This window comes from Cynocephalus volans, chromosome 4 (genome assembly GCF_027409185.1).
Source record: "Cynocephalus volans isolate mCynVol1 chromosome 4, mCynVol1.pri, whole genome shotgun sequence".
Taxonomy (NCBI): domain Eukaryota; kingdom Metazoa; phylum Chordata; class Mammalia; order Dermoptera; family Cynocephalidae; genus Cynocephalus; species Cynocephalus volans.
In genome coordinates this window covers 113,796,884-113,816,721 of record NC_084463.1, presented here as the reverse complement: position 1 = coordinate 113,816,721, position 19,838 = coordinate 113,796,884, and the positions used below count along the sequence as shown (strand labels likewise).

Genomic DNA, 19,838 nt, shown 5'->3' with positions numbered 1-19,838 from the left:
AGACATGTGAGACAGCCAAAACCTGAGAGTTCACTACTAACAAATCCCCTGCTAAACCATATTCTGTTATTTTAGATATATTTCAGGCAGAAATAAAATGATCATAAAGAGAAGAACTGAGAGCAAAGACATTGGTATACATATAGAAAGAGTTAAATCTAAATAAAAACTGAACGAACAAAATAATTTCTGATCATGGGGTTTAAACAGAGAACTAAAGTAAGGCACAACCATATAAGTTAGTGGGGGTGGTAACACATCTAAAACATTTTAAGGTTCTAAATATCACTACGAAGGAGGCTACACAAACTGCTCAACTTAGACTGTGTTACCTTTGCCTGTTAAAATATCTAGAGTAACCTCAAAAAGAACACACACAAAGAGTTTAAGTTTCATACTAGCACAGGGTAAAATGCAGAAAGACAAAAAGCAAAGAAGTATTTGAAAAAAATTTCTTAGAGAAGGTTTTTCTAAAAACTCAGAGAACAAGTGTTTGGAGGAAAAACACAAAGAAATTAAAAGTTTTCTTCGAACCACACACGAAGAGGAAAAAAAATTAACATCTTAATCATACTTTGAAAATATCTTTGCTACTCTCAAATACTTACACTATAAATTTTAAGATGAAGCAATTTTATTTCATCACCAGCAATTATGGAAGCTTCAATGAGAGACTATAAACAGATGAGTGATTTTCTTGTTGCATAACGATTGAGGGAAGTATCTTATTATTTTTCAGGTGCTAATGGTTCTATAATTAGTATGCTACTTATTTTCTAATATAAAACAGAAAATACTTGCCTTTTTATCTTCAGGGTTTAGTTGATTCATTAACATATTGACATTGTCAGTATTCCAAACCCAAGAATTACTTGTGAAGTATTCAAGAAACACCATAGCTTTGTGAAGACGAGTTATTGTTTTCATCATCCTGTATTATAAGAAAAATCGACAGATTCATATTTTGCACAGGTTAGGAAAAAATCCCATCATCACCCCAGGTACAAGTTTCCCCCAACAAATACATTAACATTAAAATTATAGTAGGTAATTCAATAAGTGTACCAAATCAGCAGGGAATGAGAATATTTCTGCATCTTCGAAGAACATTTCATAAATCCAAAATGAAAAAAGAAAATTTGGAAGCAGCAGCAAATGAATTTAATACTGTCTAAATAGAGTTCTGCTGACATATGAAATTCTCAAAGGATATGCAATACTGTTAAGGTCAAATTTTCAACATTAAATACTAAGCAAATAAGTGGATTCAATTAATATTCCCTTGCTTTTTGTTCCTTATACTACATTTTAGTTAAGTAGCATTTACTAAGATTTCCTGTGAATTCAAAATATATTGTTTTATTATAATCCCAAGACTTCGGCACCACTGAAGCAAAGTGAATACAGAAATATTCGTTTGCCACTCAGTAAACTCTCTTTAGGAAAAAAAACAAAAAAACACCTTTCTCTTTAACACTAATTGGTGCCACTCTTGATCGTCTGAATGTGCTGTGAAATCAATGACTTACACTGAGGACTTTCTGAAACAGATATTCACTTATCTCCCCATATCCCACCAATATTCATCCTTATAGAAATAAGGGAGTGTGATATTTGTTTGCTTCTTTTTAAAAGGACAGGGATCCTTACTCTTTAAATCTGCCATTTTATATATCATGGCTAACTGTTAAGTCATTGATATCATAACACTATCCTGAGCAGTAACATCTATAATAATAATAATTACCTATGACAAGTAGGTAAAGAGAACAAAGAACTTTTTGAAACAAAACACACACCAAAAAATCCCAACATCTGAAAACAGAAAAATAAATTGCAGAGAAATACTTAAAAATAATTTCATTTATATTCCCACAATAAGGATTAGCATTATTTAGTTTAGAAAGTTCCCAAATTAGCAACTTTAGAAACGGGGGACGTGGAGGAAAATTAGAACATTAGAAATTGGAGGGGAAATCAAAACAGTATCATTAGCTAAGCAATTCTGATAACACATTCAGTACATTCAGAAAGAAACCCTGAATCCAGAATACTGGAAGAAAATGAAGCAATATGAACTATGAAAAGAAAAACTGTAGCTCATCTAATAAAGTAATTCTAAACTAAAACCTCCAATAAACAATAACTATCAAACATCAAAGGCTATATTTGGACAGGAATAGATCATATAGATAGAATGCACTTGGGAGGAAAAAAAGACATATAGCATTTAGAAAAGAATAGGCAATTTTTTTTTTCTAAAAAACAAAAAGATATAACAAATTTGTAACTATAACAATATATAAGATCACAGCCAGTATAGTATACTTGAATCACACACACACACACCTGGTTAACATAGTTTTCTAACACATATCTTATTAAAATGTTTTTTTCTAACTCCTTTTTTTTTTTGACAATTCTCACCTAATCTTATCTTCAGATTCATTCAAGTGACAAAATTACTATATAATCAATCACTGATTCAGCCATTCAAAAAATAATTGCAATAAAAAACTGGAAGGAGGAGGGAATTTGAAAGGCCATATATACGTGTGAAATTCATAGAACATTTATCAGACAACAAAAGTACTGGATTGAATATATGGGGGATAAAAAGAAACTTAAAACTTTATACCATCACTCTTTGGTTAACATGCCATTGAACAGATGCTTGTGACTTAAATTGTCACTGAGTACTTATTTATCCATTATGGCAACCTTCAAAAAATAATCAACCACAATCCTTTAGAGTAGGGCAAAATCTTCATCATCATCTAGTCCAGGGTTTTCTCCAGCTCAGCACTATAGATGCTCTGGGTCAGATATTACTTGTGGGGCTATCTATGCACTGTAGGATATGTGACAGCACTCTTGGTCTCTACTCACTAGATGCCAGGAGCACCCTTCCCCCACTGTCATAACTAAAAATACCTCTAAATATTGTCAAATGTCTCTAGTTGAGAACCACACAGATGAAAAATATCAGGTGCAGAAAACAAACTAGAATGTTAAGCTAAATAACAACAACAATAACAACAAAAAAAAGACCACGAAGCCATTTTTTCAGATGACGTTTTTAACAAGGATGGAATGTCTACTACATTTCAAGAGCTAGAGTGATATAATTTATACTGCTTCTACATGCAATAATATCATGCACCCTAGTCTCCAATGACTATTAACCAAGAATCCATATGATGTGTATCTGAGTTGTACTTTTTATAAATACGTGAAGATATATAGCATGTCAGATTTTTATCTAGCTGATGCCCAGAATAATGTAAATCAGTAAAATGGATGCCATGAATGACATGACTTACATTAGTTTAATGCAGGCATTATATTAAGGCCCCAATATAAGGTATAAAGCCCAGAAACTTGCTCAGTAAATATCTGAACAAATTAAATAATACAAGTTGTAAGACTTTGTATTTAACATTTATAAAATTGCCTAGATAAAAAAACTTTATGTCTCTTGCAGCTTTTAGACTATAAGCTCTCAGAGGTCAAGGATCATTCCTGCTTTTGACACTTAGCAGGCCTCACGCAGGATTAAATATCAGGTAAGAAGACTCTTTGCTTGATGTTTCCTATCTGGGGAATATTTTAATTTCCAAAATTGCCTACAATATCATCTCCCATCCTACATGCTCACCTAAAATGTCTCCTTGACTATCTGCCCATCAAAAGGTGAAGGTTTAAAACACTAAGTTCAAAAAAAAAAAAAGGGGGGTGACATAGAAAGAGTGGAAGTGACACCATGTGACTTCTGAGGCTAGTTAGAAAAAGTGATAGAGTTTTCTGCCTTGCTCACTGGATACCTTGAAACCTTCTGTCATTATGCATGCTATCCAACTCCTCCAAGGCTGCCGCACTGTGAGGAAGCTCAAACTAGTCCTTGTGGAGACACCACATGGAAAGGATCTGAGACTACACAAAGAGAGAGAGAGATGCCCGGCCACCCCAGCTGCTTTGCATCCATCCTTCCCTTTACCATTCCCTCCACAGTGTAACTGCTTCAGTCCCTGTCTGACTGCAACCACTTGAAAGACCCTAAGCCAGAACCACCCAGCCAAGCCCTTCTAGAATTCCAGACCCACAGAAACTGTGACACATATATAAAATGACTGTTGTTTTAAGACAACAGATCTTAGCACTGGAATAAGGGGCTACCATAATGAAAACCTAAAATATGTGGTACTGGCTTTAGAATCAGGTGATAGACAAAATCTGTGAGATCCTTGAGGCAATCTTTAGTGAAACCTGAAAGGACCAGAAAAAGAATGTTAGTGAAGCTTTCAAGGGCTTTGAGAAAGGTGTTGATAAGGGTTTAAAGTGAGGAAAATATTGTTCGAAACTAGAAGAAAAAACAAAACTGTAACCTGTGGTAACATGGAAGATAGAAACTGTACCTAATAAACTTGATGAACTAGCCAAGATTTCCAAAAAAAGGACAAAGATGATCTTAAAAAATTAACTATTTGCTTGAGTGAAATTCGGAGAAAATGTAAAATGCCAGCCAGGAATTCTTTAAGAAACAGTTTCTGAGTATAGATCAAATCCAGGGTAAGGATGTAAGATTGTAAGATTCTTTAAGACCTTAGAACCTTTCAGACAGACAAAAGGAGACAAAAGATTCCTCTCCAGATCTTAAAGACATTGTTTAAAGGCAAAGCTCTAAGATATAACTGTGTTGCACCAAAGCAAACTTATAGAGAACCCAAGATAGAGAAGGGCTTGTTTCAGAGATCTGTGGGGTAAGGCTGTGATCTAATGGATTGGATTGGTTTAAAACAGACACGCCAGAAACCCACACAATTTTTAAAGCAATCATGCCAGTTTACATATAAAGGAACAGAGACAGTACCAAAAATAGGCCTATTTCAAAGGTCAGCAAACCAAATCCAGCCTGCCACCAGTTTTTGTAAATAAAGTTTTATTGGAATACAGTCACACTCTTTCATTTACATATTGTGTATGGCTGCTTTCATTCTTTAACAGCAGAGTTGAGGAAAACAGAAACCATATGGCTTGCAAAGCCTAAAATATTTACTATACGGCCTTTTACAAGAAAAGTTTGTCAACCCCTGCACTGGACTTCTAACTTTTTAAGGGCATCTCACTTGTTTACAACATGATCTTGACCATTCCCTAAATCCCCTTTCCTTAAATCTAGGAGGATTTGTGACTCACTTGTGATGAAAAATATGAGCCAACAGTGATGCTGTTTGACTTCCTTCCACAGGTGGGTCAAAAAGAGTAATGTTGCTTCCATCTTGCTGAAATTCTTCCCCCTTGAAGCCTTCAGCTGTCATGTAAGAAGGCAAATTTCCCTAAGGCTACCGCTAATCAAAGAGCCTATATGAAGAGATCCTGACAGGACAGAAAGAAGCAGTGACACCTGGCCCCTAGCTGCTCACTGCCCGGCCCCATCCAGCTTTTTCAGCTCCATCTCACCTCAACCATATGAAAGATCCCAAACCAAAACCACTCAGCTGATTCCTACCCAAATTCCGGAGCCTGAAGAGAATAAATTGAAAGAAATAATATAATGGCCATTACTGTTTTAAGCTACTAAGTTTGAGGTGCTTTGTTATGCAGCAACATCTACTCTGAATCATTTAGTAAACTCTGGCTCTTCATTCTTTTTTTTTTTTTTTTTTTTAAAGATGACCGGTAAGGGGATCTTAACCCTTGACTTGGCTCACCCAGTGAGCTAACCGGCCATCCCTATATGGGATCCGAACCCGCGGCTTTGGTGTTCTCAGCACCACACTCTCCCAAGTGAGCCACGGGCCGGCCCTTCACTCATTATTTTTAAGTTTACTAAGCCCCCTGTCCCTTTGTAAGGCATTGTGATATATTTAACCTGTTTTCCTTTTTTGACCTAATTTTGACTTTTCTGTCCTAAATTGAACAACTTTATTAATATAGAGAAAGCATGCATTGCCATCATTCATAAATTTACGCTTGCTTTTTGGCCATAAAAGAATGCCACCAATGGAAAATACTGCATTTTGCAGATCATTCTAGAAAAAGTTGAAAATATTTCTTTATCTGTTCTAAAGTTGTTCAACACCTCTCACATATTTCAATTGGTTAACACACAGGGTTAGGAACATCATGGACAAGTGAAACCACAGAAAATCCCCAATTTTTAAATAACTCAGATCCTGATACACTATAACTGGAAAATACCTCACTTTTATTTTTTGAGCAGCTGATGGAAGCTCTGGAACCAGCATCTATATACATAAAAACTTAAATCCTAAACTCTCCAATCAAAGGCTCCACTGTAATACCAATGTAGTTAAAACAAATTCTTCTTAATAGTACATTTCACTGCAATTGTGTTGTACAGACAGTAGGAGAACTTTAAGTATGTGGAGTTTCAATGGACACACACAAAAAAAAGAAGAAAGACTATAACAGCTATAAGAAAATAGAAAGTTTTCCATTTGTTATTAACTTTTTTTTAAAAACTATCCCATTCTCAATCTGGATAATTAGTCAAAAACTGTGATTACCATATTATAAGCTGAATGGGCAGCTAATTAATTAATTTCAAGTAATTAATTTTCTAGAAACATCCTATATTTTTCACATAAAACTTCACCATCCACTTAAAGCAAAACATCTTATCCTTAATCCCCTGTAAAACCTCACCCCTAGTTTTTAAGGGGGAGAGGAAAACGGCTCAATTTCAGCTTATAATAACAATGACAACCTTGACATAAGACATTTCCTATATTATGGGATTCTGGAGGATCGACTAAATAAGATGAGATCCACAGTTAGTCTCCCCAAATATCCCCAATTTCTAAGAAATGTCCTAGCATCCTGATTGTGATTGTGATTAATCAGGTTAGTAATTCTAAAGGCAACTCATGCTAGCGACTCTTCGTCTCTCCAGCAAGCTTCCACCACCTTACCAATAAATAGTGTATTTACTGCTATTCTTCTTACCACGGTTCCTGACCTGTCAACCTGAGTGCAAGATCGAGCAATAATGCAGGTACTGTATGTCTGACACCCTTCCAATAATGAAGCAATAGGTTGTTGGAATACAACTTAATATTGGGGCGCCTTAATACTTGGTTTAAAGGATTCATCTTGAAGGAATGATTTAGATAATATCCTGCAGGAAAAATAAGCGTCAAAGCATTTTGAATATTATTTGTTATTCAGAAAAATACCTAAAGTTAGACCTAGAATTCAACACATGACAATAACTTATCATCCAAACTTTAGAACAAATTAGAGTGACTTACAACACTACCTTTGCTTTTCTGACAAAGTCTTAAATTCAAGAGTCTTCTCATTCACAAAAGGCCATTAAGCCTTATCATAAGCATAAACAAATACAGAGTTAATATGCATTTTAGTGTAAGCATGGGTTGTTTAACAGTCAGAGGAACAGATAAGACAGAGCTAGTCACCATTACCTTGGGCTTCTTCCAGTCATCCTGAGGTAGATATCATACAGGAATGCTGGGGCCTTATGGCTTACAGCAATCCAGTAATGATATAAAAGGTGATTGGAGGTTAGATTTACATTGGGCCGTCTGAAGGCCTGTTCGAGAGGATTCCTCTTGAAAGTGGAAATTACATGGTATTCTGAGGAAGAAAAGTTGTGTAACAGCTTTGATAATAACCATGTAATGAAGTTTTGAAAAAAAAAAATCATGTTTTTACAATGCAAAATATTTTACCAAGATGTCAGAGTTCGTTCATTTAAAAAACAAGCTTTTCCACCCTCTATAGTAGCTAAGAGAATATGGGTATTAGACTGCTGAACTCAAGTGGTTTTAAAACTGCCACTAGTTATGAATTTTAATTAGATGAATGAATTTTTGCTAAAATTCACTTCAAATCCTTTTAATGTTTTACCTATGTCAGTTTACAGTGGAACTTCCTATATTTCACCTGTCACGATAGCTTCTTTCTTTCTGTTCCTCTTTCCAGATTCTTATTACTGTACTTACTTAAAAAAGAAAAGGAAATCATCACCCTTTGCTTAAATTGCTCAAATCAATGTACATCAAAAATCTTAATACAACCCAAAATTAACTTCTGCTGTAAAATCAGGTTATGCAATGTCAACACAATCAAATCTAGTATGATCTATGTTAATACTTTAATAGAAATGTATATTGACATATTCACTAAAAAATAATACTGAATTTGACTTTTCACTAAACTGTACAACACAATGAAAAATTATAAAAAACCTAACTCATTTAAAGTGTGTAAATATTCTTAAAAGAATACAACTTAAAATAATTATCAAAAAATTAAAATCACTCTAGATTTTTTTTTCTTATATGTTCTAATGGTCAATCCTTAAATTGAAATTAAAATGCCAGAGATAAACCCTAGGACAAATGTCATGGAAGACTTATTTTAAAATCAAAATTGTTATGCAGGGCTAACAAAAACTACTCAGTTAGAAATAAAATTACTAAATCAATGCCATAAATATTACTATTTATGTAAGACCTATTACTAAATCAATGCCATAAATATATTCTACTTTAAATTTGAAATCAACAACTAACAATTTAAAAATGTTTCAATTTCAATAGGCTTTAAGTTTTACAATTCCTGTTTTAGAACTAGTAACATATACACACTACCTGCTTGAATCTGTGAATTTAAATAAACTAATACAGGTTAATAAAAAATATTCTGGGATGGCTGGTCAGCTCAGTTGGTTGGAGCTCAGTGTTGTAACACCAAGGTCAAGGGTTTGGATCCCTGTACTGGCCAGCAGCCAAAAAAAAATTTTTTTTTTTCTACCAAAATGTATCCTACTTTCTAACTCCTTCATTTATTACAATGGGGACCACTTGATATAAAAACTCTTATAGTTGAAAGTGATACTGCCCATGGAGAGGCAACATCAAGACTGAGAGTGCTCAGGAGGAAGAAAAAAGGCACTGTTCTCATGCTATAGGTTTCTATAAGGGTTGCTGCAGATGGCAGCAGAAAGACAGCAAGGGTCAGGCAAGGTTGGGGTGGGTGGCAATATACAGAAGAACATTTTGAAATCAGTGAAACATTACTAAGGACCACAAAGTAGTATTGGTAGATATTACTACTAACACAGCAGTTAAAATAAGAACAAATTGGCAACTCAGTGGCCTTAATGCCTCATGTGTATTCTAACATTAAAACCTCAGTGAACACTTTAAGTTAAGATTTATTCTAACATTCAAAAACACAGGTAAACTCATACCAACTTCACCCCAGTGGAAAGGATTAGTGCTGCCTGTTGTGCAATTATACACCATGATGTTTCTTGGTCTGCAAAGACAAAGATGAAAGCAATGAAACAAAAAGAGGCCAAATTTATCCAATCTAAATCTTACATAATATTGAAGCAGGAAGACAAGAAGATGATGGCTATCTTTTCTATAATGATTATTTTTAAAAATTATCCTTAAAGGATTAAATTTTTATGTTTGAATGAAATAAACTACTCTTTCTCCCTCCTCTACCAAAAAAATTATTTATAAAAAAATACAGATATTTTTCATTTCATATTTTTCTTCCTTGCATTACTTGGAATGTCTATTTTTAAACATAAGGTAAAACAACATCAATCTCAGCTCTTCCTGTCTACTTCTCATTTTCAGAAGCTCTAGTTGAAAAAATAGACTAGGTTCTCTTTTGTCAGAAACAATATAGTCATATCCCTCCTTTTTAAGAAAATAAAATACTGACTTCAAAGAATAAGGGCAGTTTATTGGTTGGGGAAAAAAAGTTAACGGAAAGCTTCAAGTTTAGGTATTACCTGGAAATACTGCTATTACCTTTTAAAAAAAGATGCTCATGAGTTGATTAAAGCTGCTCTAGTGTTTGATATATGTAAACCATTCTCTGTGAATTTTAGCTTTGTATATGGCAAGTATACACCAAGGTTTGGTCTGGATTAAAAAATCATCCTTAGGGAGAACATTTTTGTTCTCATTTTTAATCCCTAATGAACCTGTCCATCCTGTAGATGGTACACCAGAATTAATATTAATTCTTCATTACTACTGATGGGACCACTTGCTATTGCCTGTGATATACCACCTCTTGCACTTGACAGTGATATTACCTATATATTGGTATGGCCATATCAGAACTAAAGGATTAATTAACATTTGTCAGTAGCCCTGTTTTCCCTTCTCAGTTACTATAGATTTAATAAACAACATTGTCACCTCATATACCTATTAACTCCGGAATACCAGGCTGCTGCAAGACTCGTGTTGACAACTACATCTACAGGAACAAGATCTGCAAGGGCATTGTTGGAGGCACGCATTGTTCGAAGAATTCCTTTCCCTGCCTTTGTTGAAATTAAAAACAACACCTTAAGATATATAAGCCATAGTGTATACATATATACATATATAAAGATATATAGAAACAGAAAAATGTATAGAATATTAAATAAATCAAAAGGTTTACTTACCGCAATAAAGAGACCACTTGGTCCATTAAAGTTATCAATCCATCCCTAATTCCAAAAATCAAAAAAGGGGGGAGCTTAGAAATGTTATGAAACTAGAGATTTATTATTTGAAATCTACAATCCCAAATACTAGGTAGTGATCTATAAAAAATAGACTAGATTTATGACAGAATGTTTCTACCAGTCTCAGATAGAAGCAGTCTTCCTCTGGATCACAAATGACTAAGCAAAAACATTTTTAAGGGGTTACCTAATCTTCCACTAACTCTCTGCAAAGAGAATTATATAAAAAGGAGTTTACACTGTCAAATATTTTTGCTAACTTGAGCCTGTTCAAGTTTGATTTTATGCTGTTTACTAATACAGCATCCTGAGATTAGAGGGAAATGGTAAATCCTCCTCAAAATTACTGAACAAAACAGAGGAAAATAAAATAGTTGTCAAAGCAATGAAAGAGGTCCTCTCACTACCATTATACAGACCAAGGTTTTTCCTAAATCATTTATCTACTGGTTTATATCTCTGCTTTTTCGTATTCCAGAGATTCACAAATACCATAATACCCCGTGTTTTTTAAATTTTTTTACAGCAAGTTATGAAAGAATCTCTTACACTTTTCCTTAGCTATGTGATCTATATAGAAGGCATCTACCCCTTGGAGGGCCTACCTCTTTTTGGTACTAAAAAGCAAATGAAATTACGGTCTCTTTTGACTTGAGATAATGTCATAGCTTTTGATGTAATTCTCAATGAGAATGTTTTAAATGTTGGATCTGCATTTCTACACACCAGTATCACATAAGAAATAAAAGCACCAATAAAATAGCTTTGCCATGTTCAGTAAATAATACCTGCTCTTAAATCAAACCACCGCCAACTCTTTCTATGACTTAAAATTCTCAACTCCAATTATATATAAATATTTCGAACAACTTACTGGAAAAGGTTCCTTCCAACTGGCACCAACAATTGATGGCCTTACAATTGCCACATTTAGCTTTGCTCCTTCTTGTTGTACAACATATTCTGCCAATGCTTTTGTGTATATGTATGTATTCGGTCTGTCTCCTATTAATTTTGGTGTGATGTCATTTACTAGGCCATCATCCATCCACCTGGTAGACAAAAAAATTGCATACAAAAATATTGCCAGATGTTTTACTTTAAAATGAAGAACCACTAAACTGAACTTTGCACATTCAAACATATCTGTTGCTCTGAAATGATTTGACAATAACTTTTACTAAAAAAATGGAAGTCAGTCTTATTGTCATTAAACATCAACTACAGGTAAACAATCCCTTATCTGCAATTTCTACATCCAAAGAGGTCTGAAAACCAACAATTCTTTCATAAATCATATAGTAGCAAATCATATGACAGATAAAAATCATATGGTAGATAGCAAAACCTGACCTGAACTGATTTATGGCCTTTTTAAATACCTCTTAGTTTAAATATTCGTATATTTCATATGTGTTTCATCAGGGATGCTATCCCAGATCACAGTGAAGTTATTTCGTATTACATAGTACATAAATTATATTTCCTTTCTAAAGTTCAAATAAATTCCAAAATATATCTCACCCCAATGGTTTCAGATTAGGAATTACACATCTGTAAATAACCATCTCACAGAATAACATGTTAATTATACACAATTGCAATTAACGTATATTTATAATTAGTATAAAAGGTCTAGTAATATACATATTTAAGTAAAGCACTGCAAATTGTATGCTCTCACTAACAAATAATAGGACAGACAAAAGAAATAAATTGTACCATAGTATAAAAATTCAATTACCAACCTATTATAAAGTCACAAAATTCCTCTGACTCTCTCAGTGTCTTTGAAGAAATAATCTACGATAATCATCTGTAAAAGGTGGGTGATATACTAAGGGAAACTGAAGGGAAACCACTACTCAACTCAAGAAAAATTCCATTGTAAGGATGAGTTTTGAAAAATGGAAGACACATGATAAATGGAAAAAAAGAACTGCCTAAACTGAGGAGATACTTTTGCTGATAAGCCTTACAATGATGTGAGTTTACAGAACAAATCCATGAGTTATCCTAAGATTATCTGTTAGTGAGACTTCTTTGTAAGCAAGAAAAGGAGATACAGAATTAGGTTAAAAGCTCTTTCTCAGTTCCTTAGGTGTTTATATATATCAATGCTACTAAGAGAAAAAGTAAACGCTTCATTAACTTCCACACTCAATTTTTCCCAAAGATATTAAACACATATTTATTGACTTGGAAGGAAAATAAAGTAGATATTTGTGGCCATATAAGAAATGAGTCAGAAAATAAAAAATCAGGTAATTACCATAAAAATGGTAACCTCCCATATTTGTTCATTTTCTTACAGTCTGTTTCCTCTTAATGATTAAAACAGTAAAGCCTTAAAGGAAAGGACTTGTGTGTTTATTTTAGGAGAAAGCAGGAGATGGTAACTAAGGAGTCAAAAGTAGACAGAATCTCTGGGAAGAAAGGAGTCTCAGAGGAAACAGAAGAACAAAGGAGGAAAAAGCCCATAGAGATACTATATAACGATTAACAAATATGTGAAGATATGATGGATTCTGGAATGTTACTATAATTACAGTCTACAAAGAAAAAAAGACCCCTCTTTTTCTTCTTTGTGCTCTGAACCTTGTTTGTTTGATGAGAAAGCATAGGCTGAAGCAAATGAGAATTGGGCGATGGTTTATGCATACTTCACTTAATCCCTATTCATCAAATACAAATATTTTCATTTAATAATTGCTGAAAAGATCCCAATCCTCCAGAAAGATGACAAACAATAACACTAGCAGTATGAATTAAAGGACTATGACTCCTGATTCCCTAATAATTAAAGGCTCTTCTATAGATATATTCCATTGGGGCGGGGGGGTAAGGAGGGGCGGATCCTTTAATAAATTAGAACCTGGCTATTAGACAGTTATTGGTCTCCACAGATACTTCTTGGTTGCTAGGATTGATTCCCTGAAAAACAGAGCCCATAATATCATGGATGAGTGTTCAGAGGCCTTCCTCCAACCATTACACCTAGTCAAAAGTGAAAGCCCCTAGGGGCCGGCCCTTGGCTCACTTGGAGAGTGTGGTGCTGATAACACAAAGGCCATGGGTTCGGATCCTGTACAGTGATGGCCAGTTTGCTCGCTGGCTGAGAGTGGCGCTGACAACACCAAGCCAAGAGTTAAGATCCCCTTACCGGTCATCTTTTAAAAAAAAAAAAAAAAAAAAAAGTGAAAGGCCCACACTGACTTCACCAACAGTAATTTAGATATAAATCTATGCAATGAAAGACCATAGCAGATACACAAATAATGTGTTGAATAACGGAAGAGACAAACATACGCACGTGTATATGTACATGTGTATGGAAAGAGTAAGACAGGAAGAGAGATAAATAGATAGACTTGGATCCAAAGTTTTGGGATCAAAGCAAATATACATAAATTTCAAACAAGCTTACTCTAAAGAATCAATCAGCTTCTTGGGATCCACAGGGGGCGGATAGACTACTTCATCAATATGCTTTCGATTGCAGTAGGCATATGCTGTTGATACATGCATGAACACTTCCAGATTCTTCATTTGTTGTGCAAGGAGAATAAGCTGTCGTGTAGCAATCACATTTAACTGAACAGCATCTCTGCAAAAGAAAAAGTGACAATGAAAAATTGGTAAGCTATGTTATTTATTTCACCTGTTTAAAAAATCTTATCTTCATTAGGTAGAAAGAGAGACAGAGATAGATTTTTGTTTGTTTAGAACTTATCCTTCAGCTCTGATTTTGTGTATTTTACTTCAGTATGAAGTACATTCACTCTATCAACTATATTTAAAAAGAAATTTTCTAATTACAAATTAACTTCATTGTAGGACTTAAACAACAAAAGTACAAATTAAAAAATTATAATTACTCAGAAATAAACACAGATAATTTTAATCTTTAGCTTTTCTACATACATTTCTAAATCATGCTAGACGTCTTTTGAATCTTGACCTTTAAAAGTATAATCTTTCATGATGTGGATATACCACAAGGAGAAAAAATTAGAATGGTTAAGTTACTTTAAAACGCTAAGATAGAGTCACCAATAAGGGTGAAACAACCAAAGAAAACTCAGAAACATTAAATTACATTAACATATAACCAAGTAATTTATTTCCCTCTCTGTAGCAATTAATCTAAACACCTTTTTAAGATTACCTTACAAAACTCAAGTAAGTGTTATGAATATAATAGGTCAATATTTCATCAAAACAAAAGACAGCCATTAAAATAATTATATGAAGACTATAAAAACATAGAAAATCTGTATGAATAATACAAAAAAAATGGAAACATTATGATTTGAAACATAAGGCTCTAGAATAAGACCAGGGTTCAAATACTGGCTTGGCCTACCTATCAGCTAGGAGTAAAGTTACAGGAGCACTCAGGCCTCAGTTTCCTCATCTGTACACAGGAACAATAACGGAATCTATTTACTAAGATTTGTATAAAATTAAATGAAATAAATAGCTTGCAAGCATTCAGCATTATTCCTTACAAAGTCCCGAAAACAGGCAGTCAATAGTTATTACTTAAGGCAATGAGATGGTGGGTAGTTTATGCTTTCTATTAAACTTTTGTTTATAGCTTGTTTTTCTTTTATAAAAGATTGATCAATAGATCTACTGTACAACATAGTGACTATAGTTAATAATGATGCATTGTATTATCGAAAATCTGTTTTCACCATAAAAAACAAGTATGTGAGGTAATGCATATTTTAATTAGCTCAATTTAGCCATTCCACATGTATACATATTTCAAAACATCATGTTGTATAAAATAAATATATATAATTTTGCCAATCAAAAAAATAATTTTTAAAAAAAGGAAAGAAAAGGTTGAAATACTCAATGCCAGTGATAAACTGGCAAAGTAATATACTGCTGGTGACACAATAAACTGATACAAGTGATCTGAAAAAACTAAGACAAAGTACCAGGAATTATAGGAATGATGTATTTATTAATCTAGTTAACCTATTGAAATTAACTCAGGGGAAAAGCTTGTTCTAACCTTAATTTTTCAAACAAAAAGAAATTAAAATCCCCTAAATTTGTTATACTAATATTATATAATAACTGTGATATATCAACATAGTGGAATATCATCAAATCACTAAAATTATAACTATCAAAAAATTGGAAATATGAAAGTTCTTTCTATATTAAATTTAAAAAGTAAAATTAGAAAGTCTATGCTAACAATTACGTAAAATAACATATGTTCAACTATAGATTAACAGGAAATTTTTTAAAAAATAGTTTTGAGCACTTTTCAAAATTCTTATATTTTCAGTATTTAAGAAGAAAAAAACCCAACTATTGTTTTAAAGGCCAAGGATGTGTCATGGATAGAATCTGGTCCACCTGACCTTATATAAAGCAGTGCTTTGATGTCTATCACAGTTGCAAAACAATGGGGATGGGGAGGATACTGTTTTGGGAAAAGTATACAGAGAATATTCTCTTACAGGTTTCTAAGGACAGGACAACAAGTTCTGGGTCACCAGGAACAACGAATCATTCATGAGAGGGGGGAAAAAAACCTCCTATGCCTTATTTTTTCTTTTAATTTAATACCATCTGTGACCCTATAAAAACATACTAAAAGGAAATTTATTTTTAAATAAAGTAGTTGGGGGCTGGGGTCTTAAAATCATGGATGTATCTTTTTATCTCCTTTGTCTCAATGAGGGGAAAAATCTGTTCAAATGGAAATCCAGCCAAGAAAGACATTTTACAGAGACGATACTGTCCACTAGACTATAAGGGAATGTGCTATTTTCTTTTGCATTTGCAAAACAATGGGGGTAGGGAGAGCAATGTTTTGGAAAAAGCACAAAAAGGATATTCTGTTACATGTTCCTGAGGATGGTGACAAAGTTTCTGGGTCACTGAAAATAAGGAATAATAATTTGAGAATAACATTCCTGCACCTTGCCTTCCCCTCCCGCATTTGTACCTGACAGCCCACATCTGAAGCTATTTGTACCCACATAAGTAACTCTTAGTATCTTTGCCAGGCTAGTTAACCTCATTCTATTTCACCTCAATCCAACTTCTACTCCACTGAACTTCAGGCTGAGAACCTGACATCTTAGATCAGAAAGCATTTAGTACTAAACAATGTTCTCATTACGTTTTGGTTATATGGAGTTAAAAACGTATCTTAAATAAGACAGGCCTTCAGGAGAGGAAACAAAAGGTACAAATCTTTATAATTATGATCTTTCACTAATGTAGACATAGAAACTATTTCCAAAAAAAAAAAAAAGGAATGAAAGACAAGAAAGCTCAAGCTGAACTGCTGATAAATTTTCTTGTTTAACTGTCTTCTACAGACATCCTGAGTTCTTCCAGAATCTATATAGATAACACTTCTAAAGACCAGAGCTCTCATCCTTGGCAGAACATGCACCTGGAAGCTTATTAAAAATATAGATTCCTGGAACTCATCCTCAGACACCTTTAATATCTGAAATGAGGCCTGGGAAACTATATCTTAAATAAGTTCCCCCAGGCCATTCTGACACAATCTCTTTTACATTCTCCCCACCCCTGAGAAAATACTGCCTAGGTGAGATCTCACCACTACTGTGACCACTTTTTTTAAAAACCTTAATGAAGATACAGACACAGATGTTTTAGGACCAATGAATAACTATTAGGGTAAGACACCCAAGCATCTTTAATTTTAAAAATGTCTCCAAAGCTGATTCTGAGCAAAGTGAACGTAAAAGTGGAACACAAGGTCCAACAGCAACTAAATCACACCCAAGGTTCTTGCTAAAAATGAGGATTCTGAGATATTATTCCAAATCCAAAAGATATTATTACAAAATGTATTTACAATACATTCTAAACTTTGAGAATCAATGCCTTTAGACTCGACAGTTTCTTGATCTTTTTTAAACATTGTCACTTCCATTCTTTTCCGAAAACCTACTTTCATATTTACCACCCAGAATTGCTCCATTTCTGAAATTTCATATTATAAATTTTCCCCAAACCACACCATCTGCCCACTCATCTCTCCCCTTAAGCCTGTTTTTTTTACCTCCTCATGATCTGCAGTTTCTGGGCACTTCTTTACTCTCAACTCTATTGGCCCTTTCCTACCTTCACTTCCCTTATTACCCAAGGAATACCAAACCCCCTGATCAACTACTTAAGTAACCCCCTTCATTATCCTCAATATAACTTCTCCCTTCACCTTTTGTCAGTATGTCTTTTTTACAATTCCTAATCTTGGTATCTATTTTTTCCCATCTCAAGATTTAGGAACTACCATATCTGAAAATAAGTTCTACCTTCTCACAGGTATCACGGCACTTAATGCATGCTCTTTAGTACCTCCTTATTTTCTATTCTATTTTATAATTATTTAAGCATATCCAATCTCCTCTATTTGATTACATGGACTCTGTAATTTATCTTGTGTGTAATTTATATTGGTTTTTCCCCACAATTTTGGGCCTAATGCTGTAATACAATCTGGAGTCGTATTGTCAGCACCGCCCCCCCCTCCCCGCTGCCCGCTGCCACCAGCAGTAAAGGCTTTGTGCCATTTTTTTACTTGTGGGTTAACTTAACAAATGGTTATAAAGAGTAACTGTTTTGTAAATAGTTATTATATGCCTACCTGCAGAAATTTAGAATGTCTGGCCCAAATCTAACGTTGTCCTATCACCACTTTGATGTCAACATCCATTGAAATTGCTTCAAAGAAACGTAATTTCAGTGTAATGACTGGGGTTAGGTTAGTGAACATACATGCCTTTATAAGGAAAAAAGGAATAATAGAGTATCCACCCCTTCTACTTTGGTATCTCTAGTAAAAGAAGAAAGAATAATGAAAAGGTTTCCTTTTCATCAGTGGTACCCTTGTTTATCCCAAGGGGAGAGAGAAGTTTCCCTTAAAGTACTGTACTTTGGTCCTCCTAGCAAAGGTTACTTTGATGAGATTCACCCTCATTAATGTTGCCTGTTCACAAATCAATTTCCCCTTTAAAAGAATCTAATTTCCCCCTTTAAGTCAATGAGGACTATACCAAAATTAGCCAGTATCTATATATACTTTTTTCTTAAAAACATACCCAACTTCAAAAGGCTGAGTTAATTCTTTCTTTTCGTTATGAAGAAAATAATGAATGCCAGCATTACAGCAGAAAAATACCTGTTAGAATGACCATTTCATACTAATGAATTTTAGAAAAGATAAAACAGTAACTAAAAATTAGGAACCACATTCACAATCTTGTAAATATCAGTTAAAAATGAACTGTTAGACCTATATGCAAAATACACACATGCAAGGAAAAAATTTTAAGTGTTAAAAAAAAGGCATTTTATTAGTTTTTGAGGGTATTTTTTCCTTTAAGATTTCTTATGAGGGTTGCTTATAAAAATATCTTTTTTTTTTTTTTTTGGTGGCTGGCCGGTAAGGGGGTCCGAACCCTTGACCTTGGTGTTATCAGCACCAAGCTCCAACCAAGTGAGCTAACCAGACTGCCCTAAATATAATTTTTAAAAGTTATTTGTACACAACTTTACTTGAAGATTAATAAATGTTCACAGTGGAAAAAATGATATAGAGATAAGACTGAAAACCTACCGGTAATCACACCATTCAAAGACAATTATTGGCAATATTAGAAAGATGTGTATTATAAATACGCATATACACACATTCTATGAAAATGAGGTAATACTATAGTTTTAATGTAAACATTCTTCTGAATCATGAACACATAATGGCTGCACAGTATTTCACCTGTTGGCTGCATAGAAGGAACTAAAAAGTAAATAAATAAAGCAATTGCTATAGATTCAGATTCTCTGTGGGGGATAGGCAAACCAACCTTTTGAATGTTATCTCAATTTTACAGATAAGGAAACTGAGGCTCAAGGAGGTTAAGAACTTGCCCAAACTCATCAGTTAATAAACAATAAAGTCAAGATTAGAACTAAGGTATGTAATTCCAAAACTCATTCCCTTTCCATTACAGTGTTGCATCAACTTCCTCAAGTGGACCTGCCTATAATATTACAGTGGGTAAGGTCAGTATGGAATAAAATAATGAATTAGAAAATACCCTGAAAATTATAAAGCACTACTGCAGAAATGTAAGGGACTATTACAGTGTCCTCACCTAGAAAACAGGCAAAACACACTGTAATGCTCTGGCATTGAACTGTCACATTACATAATGCTGATTAAGGTTTATACTTCTATATTAAAGACAATATAGGGGATATTATCAAAATCCTTTGCAATCAGAACTTAATTTAA

General features: G+C 33.9%; 1 protein-coding gene across 7 annotated transcripts in view; it reads right to left on the bottom strand.

Moving 5' to 3' along the window:
* FAR1 (fatty acyl-CoA reductase 1) overlaps window positions 1–19,838 on the bottom strand; it is a 105,029-nt gene that overhangs the window by 39,366 nt on the left and 45,825 nt on the right. For 3 of the 7 annotated variants that reach the window (XM_063094362.1, XM_063094369.1, XM_063094365.1), the window contains 7 exons: window positions 13,959–14,138; window positions 11,406–11,583; window positions 10,469–10,513; window positions 10,215–10,342; window positions 9,242–9,309; window positions 7,449–7,620; window positions 802–931 (listed from right to left, as the gene is read on the bottom strand). In XM_063094362.1, coding sequence (XP_062950432.1) covers window positions 802–931; window positions 7,449–7,620; window positions 9,242–9,309; window positions 10,215–10,342; window positions 10,469–10,513; window positions 11,406–11,583; window positions 13,959–14,138 — 901 coding nt within the window. Of the gene's footprint in view, window positions 1–801; window positions 932–6,969; window positions 7,142–7,448; window positions 7,621–9,241; window positions 9,310–10,214; window positions 10,343–10,468; window positions 10,514–11,405; window positions 11,584–13,958; window positions 14,139–19,838 lie in introns of all 7 variants that reach the window. The other 4 variants (XM_063094364.1, XM_063094366.1, XM_063094363.1 and 1 more) reach the window with 3 other exon arrangements.